At 40.4% G+C, this 19,185-nt stretch overlaps 1 protein-coding gene across 3 annotated transcripts in view; it reads left to right on the top strand.

The window, feature by feature from the left end:
• Positions 1–5,234, top strand: part of IFT80 (intraflagellar transport 80) — a 65,228-nt gene extending 59,994 nt beyond the window's left edge. For all 3 annotated transcript variants that reach the window (XM_058188424.1, XM_058188422.1, XM_058188423.1), the window contains one exon: positions 4,368–5,234. In XM_058188424.1, the coding sequence (XP_058044407.1) occupies positions 4,368–4,481 (114 nt within the window). In that variant the 3' untranslated portion in view covers positions 4,482–5,234. The remainder of the gene's footprint in view (positions 1–4,367) is intronic.
• The last annotated feature ends 13,951 nt before the right edge of the window (positions 5,235–19,185 follow it).

Below are 19,185 nucleotides of genomic sequence, written 5' to 3'. Positions count from 1 at the left end.
ACTTTGAGGCTCAATTATTAGCACTGATGGAATAGGGCCAAAGTATGTCAGAGGATATCTCTTTACAGTTATGAAAATCATACTGTGGAAATACTGTAGAGTTAGATAATATAGGTATAGAATTTTTACTTTATAGGAAAAGATAAATATTAAGAGGGTTGTGTTTTGTTTTGTTTTTTGCTGCTAAATTTTTCAAGTTTATGATTTCACCAATACAGGCTAATCCAGTGAAAGATGTTGTCTTAGCTTATTCTGATGTGGCATTCTGAGGAAACATTACAACAATAGACATGCTGCTTAGCTTATTAAAACTTCTCTAAGGGAAACTGAGTTTTATTTGAAAATCATATGCTGCTTTTGGCAAGCTGCACCATAATGTTCACACTCCTTTGCATAACAAGATAGAAACTTAGAATACTGTCATATGGGACTCAACTGAGCCAGTAGTATCTGGCAAGTTTTGAATATATCATAATACATCACAGAAACAGCCCCCTGAAACAAGATAAAATAGTTGTGGAAAAGAAAGGCTTCATATGGCTTTGAAATCACAGCAGCTACTATGCCATATTTGATGGAATTAGATCCATAATACATAGTTGGGCAAGGAAGACAGCTGCAATCCAAATAATTTTATTTCAGAATCTAATTCTCATGTGATTGCAAGTTTATCATGGAGGGGGGAAATATAACACATTCTTGGAGGCAAAGGACTTGATTCATGGTTTAGGCAGTTTTGGGGATTTGGTCATTTAGTAATTTTTTAAAAAATTAACAATTCATCAAAATGAGATCATTATAAAAGAAAATGGACTACAATATTCTGTTTTTCCTTCTGTTCTACAAAATATATGTATTTTATAAAATCAGAATATATGACTTAGATAAAACCATATACCATATTATTCACACTATAAGATGCACCAGACCATAAGACTCTCATTAACTTTAGAGGAGGAAATCAAGAAAAAAAAAATCTGCCTCTGCCTCCCAGCATCCATCCAGTATTCATCTGGCTAGTGTCTTGCAGCAAACAGCCTGCCGCCTCTGTGTCTGCTGCCTCTGTCAGGGAACACTGGAGCCTTCGCTGCTGAGCAGCTGATTGGCAGTTGGATTGGCCTCCCGGAATACAGTTGATCAGTTGTTCTAGGCAGCGGGGATCGCCACCGCGCTCGCTACTGCAGTGATAGGTGGCAGCAGCAATATGCGGCGATAAGTAGCGATGGTGATAGGCGGCGGTGACCCCGACGCCTAGAACAGCTGATTTCAGGAGGCCAATCCAACCGCCAATCAGCTGCTCAGCAGCTAAGGCTCCAGCACTCCCCAGTGGCGGCGAATGATGGCAGCGGTGAGGGGCACCGGCACCACCCCAACTCCCATCTCCCACCGCAATATTCGCTCTATAAGACACACAGACATTTCCATCCAATTTTTTGGGGGGAGTGCATCTTATAGTCCGAAAAATATTATAGATCAGTGCAGGAATTCCCTAATCCGTCTCTGGAAGGGTGCTATCCAACCCTTGTTTGAAAACCTTCAATATGGGGAACTAAAGGACCCCCACCAGTATTATAGGCAGTCTGTTCCTCTATTTAACTGTTCTTACCATCTGGAAATTCCTCATAGTATTCAAGCTGAATTTCCTTTATTTTCTTTTAATTGCTTCCTACTGGTCATTTTTCTGTTCTCAGTTTCAAGAAAAAACAGGCATCACCATTTTTGCATGTGATAGCTTTTTAGATATTTGTTAGATCACATTGATTGATTGACCAACTGACTGACTGACTTACTCAATTTCTGTAACTGCCACATTTCAACCAAGTGACTCTCAGCAGCTTACAATTCTAAAATGATAAAACAATTAAAAACATTAAAACAGTACCTACAATTGAAGAATGGACACTTAAAGTATCAAATCTGGCAGAAATGGCAAAAATCTCTGCTTATTTGAAAGACTATACACAAGAAAAATATATTTTAGAATGGAAAATGTGGATTGATTATATTCAGAATAAGTATCAGATAAAAAAATATCAAATAGCATATGAGTAAATTTAGGAAATATTTTGTATTAGATATATTTCTGAAGGAGAGGGGAATTGAGAGTGTGATTAAGTGTGGAGAGACTAGAGATTATAATTTAGGAATTATTTTAGATTATGATTGTTAGTTTTGATACCCTGCATTTTGTTCTGGGAAGTCGGGGTGGGGGCGGGGGTACGGGGAGGGAATTGGGGGTTGAGGCTAGAGATGGAGTGATGGTGAATGTACAGGGATTATTGAAGATGTATAAATATAATTAATGTAGGGTCGGGTCTGCCCAGTTACCATTTTAGAATGGTGGGGAGGGAGAAAAGAGAGAGTAGGAGGTAGGAAAGAGGAGAAGAGGAAGGAAGAGGGGTAGAAGAGGGAGAAGGAAGGTGTAGGGTGGAGGGAGGAGAGGATGTAGATAAGAGAAGGAGAGGAAGGTTTGGATAGTAAAAGAAGGTAGAAGAGGGGAGTGTTAAAAAGGGGGGTGGTGACTGGGCAGGCCCGACTAAATGTATATAACTGTACATTGAATGAATTGTTTGACATGATTGTAAAAATAAAACTTTTTTACTAAAAAAAAACAAAAAACAGTAAAACAGTAAAAAAATCCACAAAATAAATAAATACAAAGGGCAGCATGATTATTTTAGTCTTCTCTTTTGAAAAGGGATGCACTCACTCCTTGATTTTTAGACCCCTTATCTCCTTAGTAGCTCTCTTCTGAATCCATTTCACGTCCTTTTAAAAGTGTAATTCCTTGAAGATAATACTCCCTAATCCCGTGATGGCGAACCTATGGCACACATGCCTGAAGCTGTCACCCGTTGCTCTTCCGGGTTCCAGCGCACCCATCCAGCGCAGCTACTGGTCTTAACACATGCGGGAGCACCGGAAACTGGAAGAGCAGCTCTCTGGTGCGCATATGCGCGCCAGAAAGCTGGGCTTCCAGTTTCCAGCACACACATGAGTGCCAGCCAGCTGGTCTTTGTATGAGCCGGGGAGCTGCTCTTCTGGTTTCCGGTGCTCCCCTACATGCGCACGCGTACTCCCAATTCGGGTTCACCAGCAATGCCCTAATACATTCTTGTCAGCTGGGTTTATCTGCAATTGACATTTGTATTGTTAAAATTAGCATCTTACTGTTGAAGCAATTTCTTGTTAAACTAATTAATTTAATAAATTTTGTGCAGTTTTATTTGTAAACAGAATGTACATTGTTACAGGATATACAGTAGATAAGAAAAAAGCTTATTACAATGCATAAATACTACAGTACTGTATTTGAGGAAAAAATACATTACTAATGGCCATTTTATTTCATTTATCTCTTGTAACTACTGTATTTTTCGGTCTATAAGATGCACTTTTTCCTCCCCCAAAGTGGGTGGAAATGTCTGTGTGTCTTATAGAGTGAATGTTGTTGAAGCCCCGCCCACTCACCTGCCCTTTGGCCTCTGCCTCCCAGGTTGTGCTGAATATGACCAGGCTGTTTGCTATTTGCTGCAAGGAGACAAATTGCTGGGAGGCAGATTTTTTTTTCTTGTTTTCCTCCCCAAAAGCTAAGTGGGAAATTGCAAGTTACTTTAATAACCTACAGATGAACCTCTCATCTATAGCAGTCCCACCGCTGATAAACAGCCTCCACCGGCCCTCTAAGGCCTCCCTCAACATACAATCTGAGCTGGGACGCTAAAGCCCTCTTCTAGCCTCTCTCGATTCACATGCTGCCTGCCCTGAGCAAGTTCTTTCTAGAGTTGCACATGGCTTGCATTGGGCCTCCTAAACCCACCCCAGCTTTCCTTGTGTCATGTGCAGCTAATGCCAAGCCTCTCAGGTAACATCTGGCTCTTTCAGCTCACATGTGTCTTGTATCAATCCTCCCCCCAGCCCTGGATCTCTCCTGGCCTTTTCCATACCTTACAGCATTATCTACCTTACCTTGGATACCTGCAGCTTCCTGCTTGACGATCCATTTATCTTGAGGTTACAACAGCTGCCAGGATTGCTGTCACTAAGTTGTATGGTCATGCGAAATTGCATTTTACAATTGCATCATTAAATGACTGCAATCCCAGCTTGTTGTAACCTGAGGATTGTTTGTAGTTACCTAATGTCTTTTCTATCATAATACTAGTATTTTTCCCCTAACTTAAAATATAGAAGAATTTTGAACCAAAAGTAAAATGCAGAACCAGAACAAGCCTAAACAATCTTCTTGGGCTAAGCTAAGGAAACCCCAGATACTTGTATGCACATACAAAAGCACACTCATAATTTTTTTCTTTGCCCAGATAAAAATATTTTTCTCTCCCCCCACCCCCCTCTTGATTTTGCAGCTTGATGTTGACTGGGATAAAATCAAAGCTAAAATTCAGTTGGAAATTGCAAAAGAACGAGAACGAGGTACTGCTACTCCGACAGTCAGAGGAAGTATGACCATTCAGCGATAAGAGTTTTATTGATTTTATGAAATATGAACTTTGTATATGTAATTCAGTATACTAAGTTACTGATAATATTTATATACAATGTTTAGTTTTTATAGTTACTTTAGAAAATGAATTTGTATGTATGTATAACCTGCTGGGTTATACATTTTTGTTATAATGTTCATATGAGTACTCTAAATGAACAGATTTATAATATATGAACTGTTACTATTAATGATGCATATTAAATCTGTTACATAAACAAATGGTCACCTATTCTGATTATCAATAGGCTATTCTTGTTCAGCATGAAATCTGAGAATACATTTGCTTATTATATGTAGGAGTTTTACAATTAGTTATATGTTTTTTGAAAAATTTTATTTATTTTTAAACATAAAATAAAAAAACATCAAATCAATTCCATTACAACGTGCTGTAAGGGTGTTAACATACCTTCCTGTGCATTCACAAAATAATCATCTCTTCCATACATATATCTTATACTCATTTTTCCTAACATATCTTTCCATTTAACCAATTATAGAATAAATCCCATATTTTATAATATTGTTTATCTTCTTGTTCTCTAATTTCAAATGTTAATTTACTCATATCTGCACATTCCAACATTTTTCTAATTATTTCAACTTGCAAAGGTAACTTTTCATTTTTCCAATTTTTTTTCCAATTACTTATTTTTAAATGAAACATATAGTAAGATATTTTCAGAAAATATTCTCAATTTAAGTTAGCATATCCAATCTTCTTTTGTCAAGATCTCCTTGTTTATTTGTTTATTTATATTATACAGTTTTACAGTATTTAAATAAACTTTATCATTTGGAATGAAATCTTTTTGGGATTGGTGAATCATGTTAAATGTGTCAAAATTAGTAGACCAGAGGAATGCTGTTGATATAATTTACTTGGACTTCAGTAAAGCATTTGATAAAGTAGACCATAACCTACTACTAGATAAAGTAGAAAAATGTGGGTTAGACAGCACCACCACCAGATGGATTCGTAACTGGCTGACCAACCGCACTCAACGTGTAGTCCTCAACGGAACTACATCCACATGGAGGGAAGTATGCAGTGGAGTACCCCAAGGCTCTGTTTTAGGCCCAGTACTCTTCAACATCTTCATCAATGACTTGGACGAGGGGATAGATGGGGAACTCATCAAATTTGCAGATGACACCAAGCTGGCAGGAATAGCCAACACTCCAGAAGATAGGCTCAAGTTACAGAAAGATCTTGACAGACTTGAACATTGGGCGCTATCTAACAAAATGAAATTCAACAGTGAAAAAGTAAGGTTCTACATTTAGGCCAAAAACAAAATGCACCAGTACCGTATATGTGGTACCTTGCTCAATAGTAGTACCTGTGAGAGGGATCTTGGAGTCCTAGTGGATAACCATCTAGATATGAGCCAGCAGTGTGCAGCAGCTGTTAAAAAGCCAACACAGTTCTGGGCTGCATAAACAGAGGATAGAATCAAGATCACGTGAAGTGCTAGTACCACTTTATAATGCCTTGGTAAGGCCACACTTGGAATATTGCATCCAGTTTTGGTCGCCACGATGTAAAAAAGATGTTGAGACTCTAGAAAGAGTGCAGAGAAGAGCAACAAAGATGATTAGGGGACTGGAGGATAAAACATATGAAGAACGGTTGCAGGAACTGGGTATGTCTAGTTTAACAAAAAGAAGGACCAGGGGAGACATGATAGCAGTGTTCCAATATCTCAGGGGCTGCCACAGAGAAGTGGGAGTCGGGCTGTTCTCCAGAGCACCTGAGGGTAGAACAAGAAGCAATGGGTGGAAACTGATCAAGGAAAGAAGCAACTTAGAACTAAGGAGAAATTTCCTGACAGTTAGAACAATTAATAAGTGGAACGACTTGCCTTCAGAAGTTGTGAATGCTCCAACACTGGAAATTTTTAAGAAAATGTTGGATAACCATCTGACTGAGATGGTGTAGGGTTTCCTGCCTGGGCAGGGGGTTGGACTAGAAGGCCTCCAAGGTCCCTTCCAACTCTGATGTTATGTTATGTTAAATGTATAAATATATAATTTTAACATTTTGAAGGTTTAATTTCTTGTAAATGTATTTATTTATTTGTAATAATTATATAACTGCTTATCTTATAATCAGTTCTGGGAGGCTTCCAGTCAAAAGTTAAGACAGCATTAAAGCCATATTTGGTCTAGTGGTTAAGGCTGGAAAAGGCTAGAAAGCAGGAGACCGCGAGTTCAAGCCCCATCTTAGCTATGAAAGTCAGCTGGGTGACTTTGGGCCTGTCACTCCCTTTCAATCCAACCTACCATACAGGGTTATTGTTTTAGGCAAAATAGGAGGAGGAAGGAGTCTTGGCTATGTTCACCGCCTTGTATTATTTGTAAAAATAATAAAGACAGGATACAAATAAATAAAATGGAAAAAAGAAGCAATATTAAAACTATAAAACTAAAGTAAAAATTAAAACCTGGCACCAAGTCATTCTTCTGATGTTCTCTGATGTGAGAATTGTTTTGGTACAGTAGTGAAGACATTAGGCTTTGGATCAGGAAAGTGAGTTCTAGTCTTGCCTTAGGCACAAAACCAGCTGGGTGACCGTGAGCCAGTCATCTTCTCTCAACCCGAAGAAGGAGGCAATAGCAAACCATTTCTGAAAAACCTTGGCAAGAATCAGTTATGATTGAACAGGAGGAGGAAAAAAACCTATTCATTATCACATTTTTCTTTTTCTTATCACAACTAGTATTCACATGTTTAACAACTTCAAGACTTTCTATCCATTATATTTCTGGAAAAAGTAAAGTTGGCTAAGTTATAACTGAAAAGAAATATTAGATTAAAATATGTAATAGAATGTAGTCTTTGCATTTGTTTAAAATCCAAAAGCAGCAAAATTACAGAAAAACCTTAGAAAAATACCAAGCTACTAGACATCCCAATAGGATCTTTATGGGTACTAAAACACAGCAGGCCTGGCTTCAAATGGGAATAATGCCAAAGTAAAAATGTTTCAAACCATGAAGAAATTTGAAAAGTAACAGGTTTCACGAATATTTGTTTTGGCCTATATTACAAAAACATTAAATAAGTCCTATAATTCATAGCACTGAAATAATTTCAGTTCTGTATCTTTCATTCATATTTAATGAATATGCTATTAGAATAAAAAATGGAGATATGAGAGGAGAAATCTTTTGTGGGGAAAGAAAATGTGCTTAGAGCTTCTTCATAATCCTTCTCAAAAGACAAGAAGAAAAAAGGGAAGAAGGTAAGACAGGTGGTGGTATGTTAGACAGTCTATTCTTGTCTTTTTTGTGGTGGAATGTGCACCTGCAGAAACAGAGGGACATGATTTTGTCAACTCAGAGCCCTCCCAGAAAGATGCCTGAATTAGGAGACTGCTTAGTCCAAAAATGGATGGAGGAGGGGAGAAGAGGTTCAGGGTAACTATACCCTAGAATCTCTCAGGATATATTTTATAGGTTAAAAGTTTATATATTTAGTTTGGCAATACCTTGTCGATTAGGTGTAAGCGAATAGAGGATTGAACTTGATTGGATTTCACTGTCTTTGGGCTCAGACTTGACATTTTACAGTAATTGGCCAGATGCTTCTGGGGAACTCCTAAGAAATATGAAAAGGAGAGTCATTCTTAGCTGTTCATTTGCAGGATTTTGTAATCAAAGCCAAATACTTACCATAGCATTCCCTAGCCCCGTGATGGCGAACCTATGGCACGCATTATTTATTTATTTATTTATTTGATTTGATTTTTATACTGCCCTTCTCCCGAAGGACTCAGGGCGGTGTACAGGCATAATAAAAAACCGACAATACAATATACAGATTTAAAATACGATTTAAAAAACTTATTTAAATTAGCCCAGTGATTAAAATTTACCATACTAAAACCCCGTTTAAAATTAATAAATTTAACATTAAAATCCCGATTTAAGCCAGCCCCGCGCGGATAAAAAGATGAGTCTTGAGTTCGCGACGAAATGTCCGAAGGTCAGGTATTTGGCGTAAACCTGGGGGAAGCTCGTTCCAGAGTGTGGGAGCCCCCACAGAGAAGGCCCTTCCCCTGGGGGCCGCCAGCCGACATTGTTTGGCGGACGGCACCCTGAGAAGTCCCTCTGTGGGAGCGTACGGGTCAGTGGGAGGCGTATGGTAACAGCAGGCGGTCCCGTAAGTACCCAGGTCCTAAGCCATGGAGCGCTTTAAAGGTCATAACCAACACCTTAAAGTGCACCCGGAAGGCCACAGGCAGCCAGTGCAGTCTGCGCAGGAGCGGTGTTACATGGGAGCTACGTAGCTCCTCTATCACCCGCAGCTGCATTCTGGACTAACTGAAGCCTCCGAGTGCACTTCAGGGGGAGCCCCATGTAGAGAGCATTACAGTAATCCAAGCGAGAGGTAACGAGCGCATGAGTGACTGTGCATAAGGCATCCCGATCAAGGAAGGGGCGCAACTGCCGAACCAGGCGAACCTGGTGGAAGGCCCTCCTGGAGACGGCCGTCAAATGGTCTTCAAACGACAGCCGATCATCCAGAAGGACACCCAAGTTGCGCACCCTATCCTTTGGGGCCAGTAACTCGCCTCCAACAGCCGGCTGCGGCTGCAGCTGACTGAATCGGGGTGCCGGCATCCACAGCCACTCCGTCTTGGAGGGATTAAGCTTGAGCCTGTTTCTCCCCATCCAGACCCGTACAGCCTCCAAACACCGGGACAGCACTTCAACAACTTCATTGGGGTGGTCCGGGGTGGAAAAGTACAGCTGGGTGTCGTCAGCGTACTGCTGGTATCTCACCCCGAAACCACTGATGATCTCACCCAACGGCTTCATGTAGATGTTGAACAGCAGGGGCGAGAGAATCGACCCCTGTGGGACCCCACAAGTGAGGCCCCTCGCGGTCGACCTCTGCCCCCCTGTCAACACCGTCTGCGACCGGTCGGAGAGATAGGAGGAGAACCACCGGTATACGGTGCCTCCCACTCCCAATCCCCCCAACCGGCGCAGCAGGATACCATGATCGATGGTATCGAACGCCGCTGAGAGGTCTAATAGGACCAGGGCAGAGGAATATCCCCTGTCCCTGTCCTCCAGAGATCATCCACCAATGCGACCAAAGCTGTCTCCGTGCTGTATCCGGGTCGGAAGCCGGACTGGAACGGGTCTAGATAGACATCTTCATCCAGGTGTTGGGGCAGCTGTCGCGCCACGGCACTCTCTACAACCTTCGCAACAAAGCGAAGGTTGGAGACTGGACGATAATTACCCAAAATAGCTGGGTCCAAAGAGGGCTTCTTAAGGAGGGGTCTCACCACCGCCTCTTTCAAGGCGGCAGGGAAAACCCCATCCAACAAAGAAGCGTTGATAATCCTCTGGAGCCAGCCTCGTGTCACCGCCTGAGTGGCCAGTACAGCCAGGAAGGGCACGGGTCCAGTAAACATGCCGGAAGTGGCATGCAGAGCCATTTTTCCAGGCATGCGAGCTATCGCCCAACACCTGCAGCTGCACATGCGCGTGTGCCCCAGCTGGTGTTTGGATCTCTGGTGTGCATGCACACAATTCAGGAGACCCAGCTGGTCTTCGGAGCTCTCTTGTGCATACGTGTGAGAGTACTGGTGGGCAGCATGTGCATGCACAGATGGTGTATTGCACACGTGTAAACCATGCACATGTGCAAATTGTGCAATTGCGTGCAAAGCACATGGTGGATTGTGCGATTGTGCGCACAGCGCAAAAGCTGTATGCATGCGCAGATGGTGTGGTTGCTCGCACAGCACATGGTGGGGATGTGCATGAAAGCTGTGTGCATGCACAGATGGTGTGGTTGCACACAAAGCGCATGGGGGACGAGCCACATATCAGATGGCATGCGCACGCGCAAAGCATACAAAGCGCGTACCTGTTCAGCACTTAGTGTGTAAAAGGTTCGCCACCATTGATCTAGCCCCATAGTCTTTTAAAAAATGATAGCTGAAAATCACTGATCAGTTAATATATTTGTCTAATAGACTGTATTATTTTCCAATCTGATGTTATCCATATAACATAACATCAAGGACCAGGACTACTGAATTGGACTTGCTGGCTTCCCATTATATCACTGCCAGCTTTATGAGGACAGGGTGTCAAACTCACAGCATCATGGCATCGTCATGTGATATATTGCAACATTTATCCCTTCGCTAAACTGGGCATGGGTGTGGCCAGAGTGTGATGCATTCAGGCCATGGGTCACAAGTTTGACAGCCCTGCACTAGGGAGAGAATACAAAAAAAATTATGAACAACTCACTCCTACCAATGTATGCCGACATTCCTCATTTATCATTTATCAGCCAAATCCAGGAAGCCCTTACTGGCATTGCACAACATCCAACAACTTTATCATCAATTCCCAGTGAAAAGCCAAATGGATCACTGAATGCCCAGACATAGGCAGACATATAAATGACCCCACAAAAACGGTGCCAGACTTTGAACTTTGTCAGCAATGGACAATCCTGAATAGTATTTGTACTTCAAACTGTGTCTAGTGGGAGTCTTTGTATAAATGAAGTATAGCATCCTTCCCTTGGTGTGACTGCAGGGTCCCACGTCAAACTGTACATCACATTGTGTCAGACTATAAGCTGAGGGCATATACTGGTCCACTGTCTGATATTTTTTCCTATACACCACGCTGTGTTTCAATGGTTAGATGGCCTAGACATTGGTATTTGAACATAGATCTTTTAAACATTTATATTTTATTGTATTTTGCTAATCCAGATGAAATGTTAATATATAACTTTAGTCCATGTATGATATATCATAAATAAATAAATAATTGAATTGGATGCAATTGAACTAATATAAATCGATGTGCTATGCAGAAAAAGTCAGCCATGGCTATTTTAGAATGACTTATTGCATTCCAGATAAATAACATGCTGAAAAAATACCATCATTGATGTCCCTTTCTCGTTGTGGCCTATTTAGAATTTCTAAATAAAATATATATTTTAATAGCAATATCAATAGCACTTAGACTTATATAGTGCTTTACAGCCCTCTTTACAGAGTCAGCATTTCCCCCCCAACAATCTGGGTCTTCATTTTACTGATCTTGGAAGGATGGAAGGCTGAGTCAACCTTGAGCCGCTTAGAATTGAACTCCCAGAGTGAGCAGTGAGTTAGCCCTGCAGTAATGCATTCTAACTACTGTGCCACCAAGGCTCTTTTAAGGCTAATTGTTGTAAGTACTTTCTCATATTTTGGACCCAATGTCTGGGGAAAAAAGATTGAAATCACTATTCCTTTGTGGTTTGTAGACAATGTACAACCGGTAATTGCCCAAGGGAATTTGGTGATCATATGTCCCTTGGATTCTTGAAAAAAGTAAAGCTGAAAATCTTTGCATAAAAACATTGGGGGAAGGGGGTATAATCATAAAAGGTAGAAATAATTGAAATATTAAGTTCAGTCACTCTGCTACAAACAATGTTTAATACAAGAATTTTGTAAGCATTTGTTTGCCCACAAAATAAAACCCAAGTAGGTTTAATATTATATGTAGAGAGATACTATTTAGAGCAGACTGCATTCTTTTTCATGCTCGTGTTGTATGCTTATTCTTCTATAATTGTGAGGTATAAAAATAACCACACATAATGGCTTAAAAGGTTTTGCCTTTGCTATTATTTTTATTCTTCTTGGCTTTTAATGAAAAAACATGAATAATTAAAATTAAAGAGAATTAGGGAACAAAAAAAGCAAAAACAGGAACAAATACAAACATTTATTCAATAGGTAAAATTTGAATTGCACTTTTTGTAATCAAAAGGTTCAAGACATTTTCTTGCTCTTAGTTTTTCAGTTAGAATTTTTTTCCAAATGTGCGAATAATAAGTTACCCTCCCGCAAGTATCTGTTAAGTTTTCCAATAGTTTGCAACATTGAATTAATTATTTTATAGTTTTATGATTTATTTGTTTTATAGTTGATATGCCTGGAATAAATGAATGATAAAGTAGGCTAGAAGTGATTACAGGAAGTCCTTGACTTACAACAGTTTGCTTAGTGACCGTTTGAAGTTACAAAGGCACTGAAAAACGTCACTTAAAAGACCATTTTTCACACTTATGACTGGCAGCAGCCCCATGGTCACATGATTTACATTTGGATGCTTGACAACTGATTCATACTTATGACATTTGCAGTGTCCTGGGATCATGCGATCACTTTTTTGCAACCTTCTGACAAGGAACCACAATGGGGAAGCCAGATTCACTTAACACCTGTGTTGCTAATTTAACAACTTCAGTGATTCACTTAACAAATGTGGCAGAAAAAAATCATAAAATGGGGCCAAACTCACTTAACAAATTTCTCACTTAATAACATAAATTTTGGGATCAATTGTGGTCATAAGTCTAGGACTACCTGTACCAGATTGTTAAGTAATTTTAAAAATTAGCCAGAGTCAGTAACTGAGGAGATAGTTCTTTAGCAATGGTAATAATTACCAATTTGATTACAGCACTTCAACATCTTCTAGATCAGGGTCCCCAGCTCCAGATCTCAGCCGAGTGGGAACTGGCCAGCACCAGCCCATAAAGCTTCATTTGTGCATGCAGTGGGCCACATACTAAACCTTCCCCTTTCCCCGCCCCCATCCCTGCCCCTGCCGCCATTGCTGCTGCCAGTCCATGGAGCTGGAAAGGTTGGGTTAGGGTAGGGTTAGGTGACCACTCTTCTAGAATGTTTCCCCCTTTCTTCAATCTTTTAAGCCAGCCTTGGTTTTTTCCAAATATATGGAAATGCAAGTTTCTCGGAAAGATTTTTCAGAAGTGATTCGCTCTTGCTGTCTCCTTTGTGGAATGGGAGAGAGTGATTGAAGCAAAGACACCCAGCTGGTGTTATGCCCAAGGCAGAACTAGAACTCCTGTTTTCACAGTTTCCAGCCAATGCCTTTAATCACATCAGCAAACTGGATTTCAAGATTTGATTTGTCTAAAGTAGTTTTAGCGTGTTTTCATGTCATCTATAAATTATTTTTATGATAATTTTTTGATGAGTAACTAAAATAGATTTGAAGAGAATTTTGTGCTCTTGAGAATTCCAAGCTTGTTTTTCTCCTGTTGCTGGATGCATATTAATATTTTAGCTTGTTATACCTTTTGTTCTTTATTTCCTTGTCTATACTTAAGTATAATCAACGGCTTCTGTTGGATAGTAAATAAAGATTAACTAGCTCAACACATTTTTCTACAGCCAATTACTGTAAAGCCAAAGGAAATCTGATGATAAAAATGTTAACAACCTGAGGAAATTGCCGTACACATTTGGGGTTTCTGGGTAGCAATTTTCCTTGCATTCAGGGTCTTGGGACTTTATTATTTACTTGAGCAGTGGCCAAAAACAAAACAGATTTATGAATGAAATTAACTAGCTTTGGTAAAGTTCTAGGGCAGTGTTGGCAAACCTTTCGTGTTCTCGCATGCCGTTCCACTTCCAGCACGCGAAACCGTCCAGAGGCAAATGCGCGGCCTGGCTGGCTCCCATCGTATTCCTGTGCCCAAACGTGCGCCAGCCAGCTGGCGGTCATGCACGCGGTGCTGGCAACCCTGGAAGTGCGGTGATCCATCATGCATGCGTGTTGGCAAACCTATGGCACATGTGCCGCCTCGCGTATGCGTGTTGGCGAACCTATGGCACACGTGCCACCTCGTGCATGCGTGGTCCACTGGCACCGCGGGTGTCTGATGGCCAGCTGACCGGCACGCATTTGAGCACAAGAATGTGATGAGGAGCTGGCGAGGGCGTGCATTTGCGTCGGGATGGTTTCGTGTACCACTTCTGGCATACGTGTCATAGGTTCGCCAACACTGTTTTAGGGCTTTACCATGAGGTGCAAATGCTAAATGTGTTTCAATGGCTTTTTAATGCAATCTAAACCAATGGACACAGTACAGGTTAGTCTTCAATTTACAACAGTTCATTTAGTGGCCATTCGAACTGCACTGAAAAAAGTGATTTATGTCGATTTTCCACACTTATGATCGTTGCAGCATCCCGATGGGCACGTGTTCAAAATTCAGATGCCTGGCTACCAAGTCATATTGGTGACAGTTGCAGTGTCCCAGGCTCATGTGATCACCTTTTGCAAACTTCTGACAAGCAAAGTCAGTGGGGAAGCCAGATTCACTTAATCTGAGTTACAAACTTCACAACCGTTTTGATTCATTTAACAACTGTGGCAGAAAAGGTCATAAAATGGGGCAAAATTCACGTAACAGTCTCCGATTTGAGAAGCAAAACTGCTCAGAGAGAACAATGGGGAAGAAATTGGCAAGTAGTGAAAAGGATAAAGACTTGTCTTTTGGCTTTTTTCATTGCTCTCTGAAACTTCATATTAGCAAGAAATAAAAGCCAAGGTTCTCATCTTTTGCTTCCATCTTCTTTTCCATCTTTCGCTTCCATCTTCCAATCGGACACTAAAAGGATGTTTAAGAAGGCAAGGACATCAACACCTTCACAATCTAAATTACTGTTTAGGGCAGGGGTCTCCACCCTTGGCCACTTTAAGCCTGGTGGATTTCAACTCCCAGAATTCCAATGGATTTCAACTCCCAGAATTCCCCAGCAAAGCTGGCTGGGGAATTCTGGGAGTTGAAGTCCGCCAGGCTTAAAGTGGCCAAGATTGGAGATCCTGGTTTAGGGTGCTTCTATAAACAATTAGAATAGAAAAGGCCAAGGCAGACTATTTTTAAAAAAAATACATCCTTCTCTTTCTGTGTATGATTGGAAGAATATGTTTTCTTTTCCAAAGGAAAAAAAAGTAAGAAAGACACCATTTCAACTTCCTTCTGTATGCATTTTTTACAGCCAGTAATGAATATATGTTCAAATGCCAGCATATCCTGCATTTTTAAAAAAGTATATAGCCTTCTAAAATGGTTTCATCTAATAAGTGCAGCATGAGGAAAATGATACTCAGGCTATAGAAACAATAATGTATTTGTTGTGGTCCACTGCGGAGCTGGCAGTGGAGTCGGACAGTGAGGAAACTGGGGAGGAAATGAGGCAATCCTGGAGTCTGGGGAAGGCCCGGATGAGGGCTCTGTGTCAGAGGCAGAGATGGGGCCAGGGCCATCTAGGAGTGTGATCCACGAACTCTGGAGCCCCCAGAGTCAGACAGCAGAAAGGGAGAAGAACAGGAGGAGCCTGTTCCTAGTGCATGCATGCACAGAGCTGCCAGAAGGCAATAGCAGGTAAAGCAAAGGGATGACTCAGGAGTAAGGCCAGGAGATGATTGCCCCCCCCCCATAAGGCTTAAAAGAGAAACAAAGGCACTTGGGCCTTTTGCAGGAAAGCAATATTGCTAACTCTGTTTCCAGTCTTATTTGTTTATGAACTCTGTGGGGTTTTGCCAAGTAAGGCCTTTGGCAGTGTGTCAAAGAAGATAAAGATTGATGATTATCCCAAAGGACTTCTTCCGAAGAACTTTTTTTTCAACTAATTGGGACTCAGTTGGGAATGAATGTAATTCTCAATTGTTGCAATAAAACAGGTTTTTCTGAGACTAATTGTGTGTTGTAATGACTCAGTATACCTAGGTCACAACAGTATTGATCTATCTAACCATAGCCACGGAAGTACCTCCTAAGACTGCAGTGGAGAAAAAAAGCAACTGAATGGCAGTGAATGGCCATTTATAATCTTCCAAAAAACACTAATCAACTATTAAGTGAGCTTACCCTAAGGAAAAGTTACAGAGAATATTTTCAGTATTAAAGAGCAGTTACAACTCCAAAGAACACTCAGTTTACCACTTCTTAAGAGATGCTAAACCAGAATGGTGGGGGTTTTTTTTAGTACAAAGGAGATATTTTAATCATAAATTTCATATTTGTTCATACTATTATTTTTACCTTTAGACAGATAAAAATGGTTCTGAAAGCCACAGTAAAGGCTTTCATTCTTTCATCCTCAACTTTTCACATATTACTTATGGCTCCAAGTTAAAAGTCAAGCCCAAAGCTCACATTGATAGAGCAGGATACTGTCCAAGTAAGCAAGCTGGTTATTGGGCAATGTAGCTATCTGATTTGGGGCAACTAAAATGAGTAGTTTTTGTGAGGCCATGAATAGTTTTTTATTTGTCATGAAATATCTGAAAATTCATTAACGGCAAATTTTTCATCCTCGTTTAATTAAATAGGCACCAGTTTCCTTTTGTATTTCTTAACAGAAAAACATATCAAGTTCAGCACCTCCCCAAAGTCATCCACTGTCTTGTTATTAAATGATCTTAAGTATGAAATTGTACACAAACTACCTTAAGTGGGACTAGAAAGTACCGCTATAATTTGTTGGAACATCAACTTTTCTAGTTTCTGGATTTCGAAGGCTGTATCCTAATAGCATATGAAGCCTTAGTTAATTTTTTTTTTAATCCAGTTTTCCAGTTTAGCATGAATCACTGAAACTTTAGCTAGTTACATTGGTTGGATTTAAACATGTAAGAGTAAAGTATTGTTGGCTAGTTGTGATTCAGCATGCCATGTAAGCATGTTTTTCAGATATTAGATCTTTAATTTAAAAAAAATACTGAGATAGTGATCCCTTAAAATGTTTAAGATTTCAATGGCTGGGCTATGACTAATTTAAAGCATGAATGCCCTTGATGAAAACCACCATCATAACAAAGCTTACTGTACATACTTGTGGATAAACCAAGGATTTTAGGTGCCAAAAATTGGATTGGACTAATCCACAGATGGGTTTGTCTGCACGGATATACAGTAGATTTTTCCCTCAGCTTTTAAAAAGTATTTGCAAACTTTTTAACCAATATACCATAAAAATGTGCCATGCAGATAAACCAATTGCAAACATTAAAACAGGACAAAAAACCCCAAGGGTTGGTTTCCCTGCGGATGGGTGAGTATATACTACTTTTTGAAAGTAGCAAAGCTCTTTACAGAAGATGGGATCATAACATCACAACTGAGATAGCTCCTGCTTTTGAACCTTATCAGTTTTTTCTTCTGACTTTAGGAATTGGTACACAGTTATAGGTATGGACTAAATAAAATAATAATAATTTAAGAAGCTTCAAGGGACGCGGTGGCTTAATGGCTAAGATGCTGAGCTTGTTGATCGAAAGGTCGGCAGTTCAGCGGTTTGAATCCCTAGTGCTGCGTAAGGGGGTGAGCTCCCGTTACTTGTCCCAGCTTCTGCCAACCTAGCAGTTCAAAAGCATGTAAAAAATGCAAGTAGAAAAATAGGGACCACCTTTGGTGCGAAAGTAAGTGTTCTGTGCGCCTTTGGCGTTTAGTCATGCCGGCCACATGACCACAGAGACGTCTTCAGACAGCGCTGGCTCTTCGGCTTTGAAATGGAGATAAGCACCGCCCCCTAGAGTCGGGAATGACTAGCATATATGTGCGAGGGGAACCTTTACCTTTAAGAAGCTGCAGACTCCTTAGAAGTCTTCTAAGAAATCAGGAACAATTTCCTGCAGCGATTCTGTGTTGTTTTTTCATCTCTTATCTGGCTGTAGCATTAAGTCCAAATTGCACTTGTAAAAGTTTATGTTTTCAATACTACTCTAAGTTTATACTACTGTATGTAACATGACCAGAAGAGCCCCAACGTGTGAACTTTAGTGAGTAATCTACACATACTTTTGGAATGTGACCCTTTCGAGCTTTCTCTGATGCAGTTTTGTTTGTATTTCCAACCCTGCTGAAGCCATGGACCAAATAATGCTGGAACCGCATATTCTATATTCACTGTAATTTGAATCCTCATCTTATGGATACAAAATGTGTTGTCACATTATTGAAATGCAAAACAACAACAGATTGCAGGTTTATCTGCCATTTAAAAGCCCATAACCAGAACTTCCTTTGCTCTATGGGATATCCAATTTAAATACCGTATATACTTGAATATAAGCCGATCCGAGTATAAGCCGAGGTCCCCAATTTTACCCCAAAAACTGGGGTAAACTGGGGACTCGAGTATAAGCCGAGGGTGGGAAATGAGGCACCTACCGGTTGGGGAAAGCCTCCCTCCCTCAGCTGAGAAGGCTGGCGGCTCCCCCGCCCCGCCCTCTCACTGCACCGGCAGGGCTTCCGTCCGGTAAAATGTGAAAAAAAGAAGAAAAAAAAACTCGAGTATAAGCCGTATATACTCGAGTATAAGGCGAGGGGCTTTAAAAAAACCTCGAGTATAAGCCGAGGGGCTTAAAAAAAAAAAAACCTCGAGTATAAGCCGTATAGACCCGAGTATAAGCCGAGGGGACGTTTTTCAGCACAAAAAACGTGCTGAAAAACTCGGCTTATACTCGAGTATATACGGTAAGTCAAATCAAAGTATTATTAACTAGGTTGTTTGTAAAACTCATTCTATTCATATAAGCTTCAAATTATCTTTTGGAATTCTGGGTGAAATAATTATTTTTCTTCTCATTAATGCTAGTTTTTCCAAATATTTGTAAGACTGTATTTTGCCTTTTCTGTAATACGAAACTAACATTTAACATGTTCAAAGATGGAAGGAAGAATCAAAGTCCAAACACATACTACTTGCAGATGCTTAGACATAAAAGCCCAGCTAAGAGACCAATTTGAAGTGGAGAATTGGTAAGGACAGAAAGCACTAAGTACTGTTATTTTTTCCATAACAGTTGCGAGG

The sequence above is a fragment of the Ahaetulla prasina genome, chromosome 6, assembly GCF_028640845.1.
Source record: "Ahaetulla prasina isolate Xishuangbanna chromosome 6, ASM2864084v1, whole genome shotgun sequence".
NCBI lineage: Eukaryota > Metazoa > Chordata > Lepidosauria > Squamata > Colubridae > Ahaetulla > Ahaetulla prasina.
The sequence above is the reverse complement of the archived record's forward strand: the minus strand, read 5'-3'. Positions and strand labels throughout refer to the sequence as shown.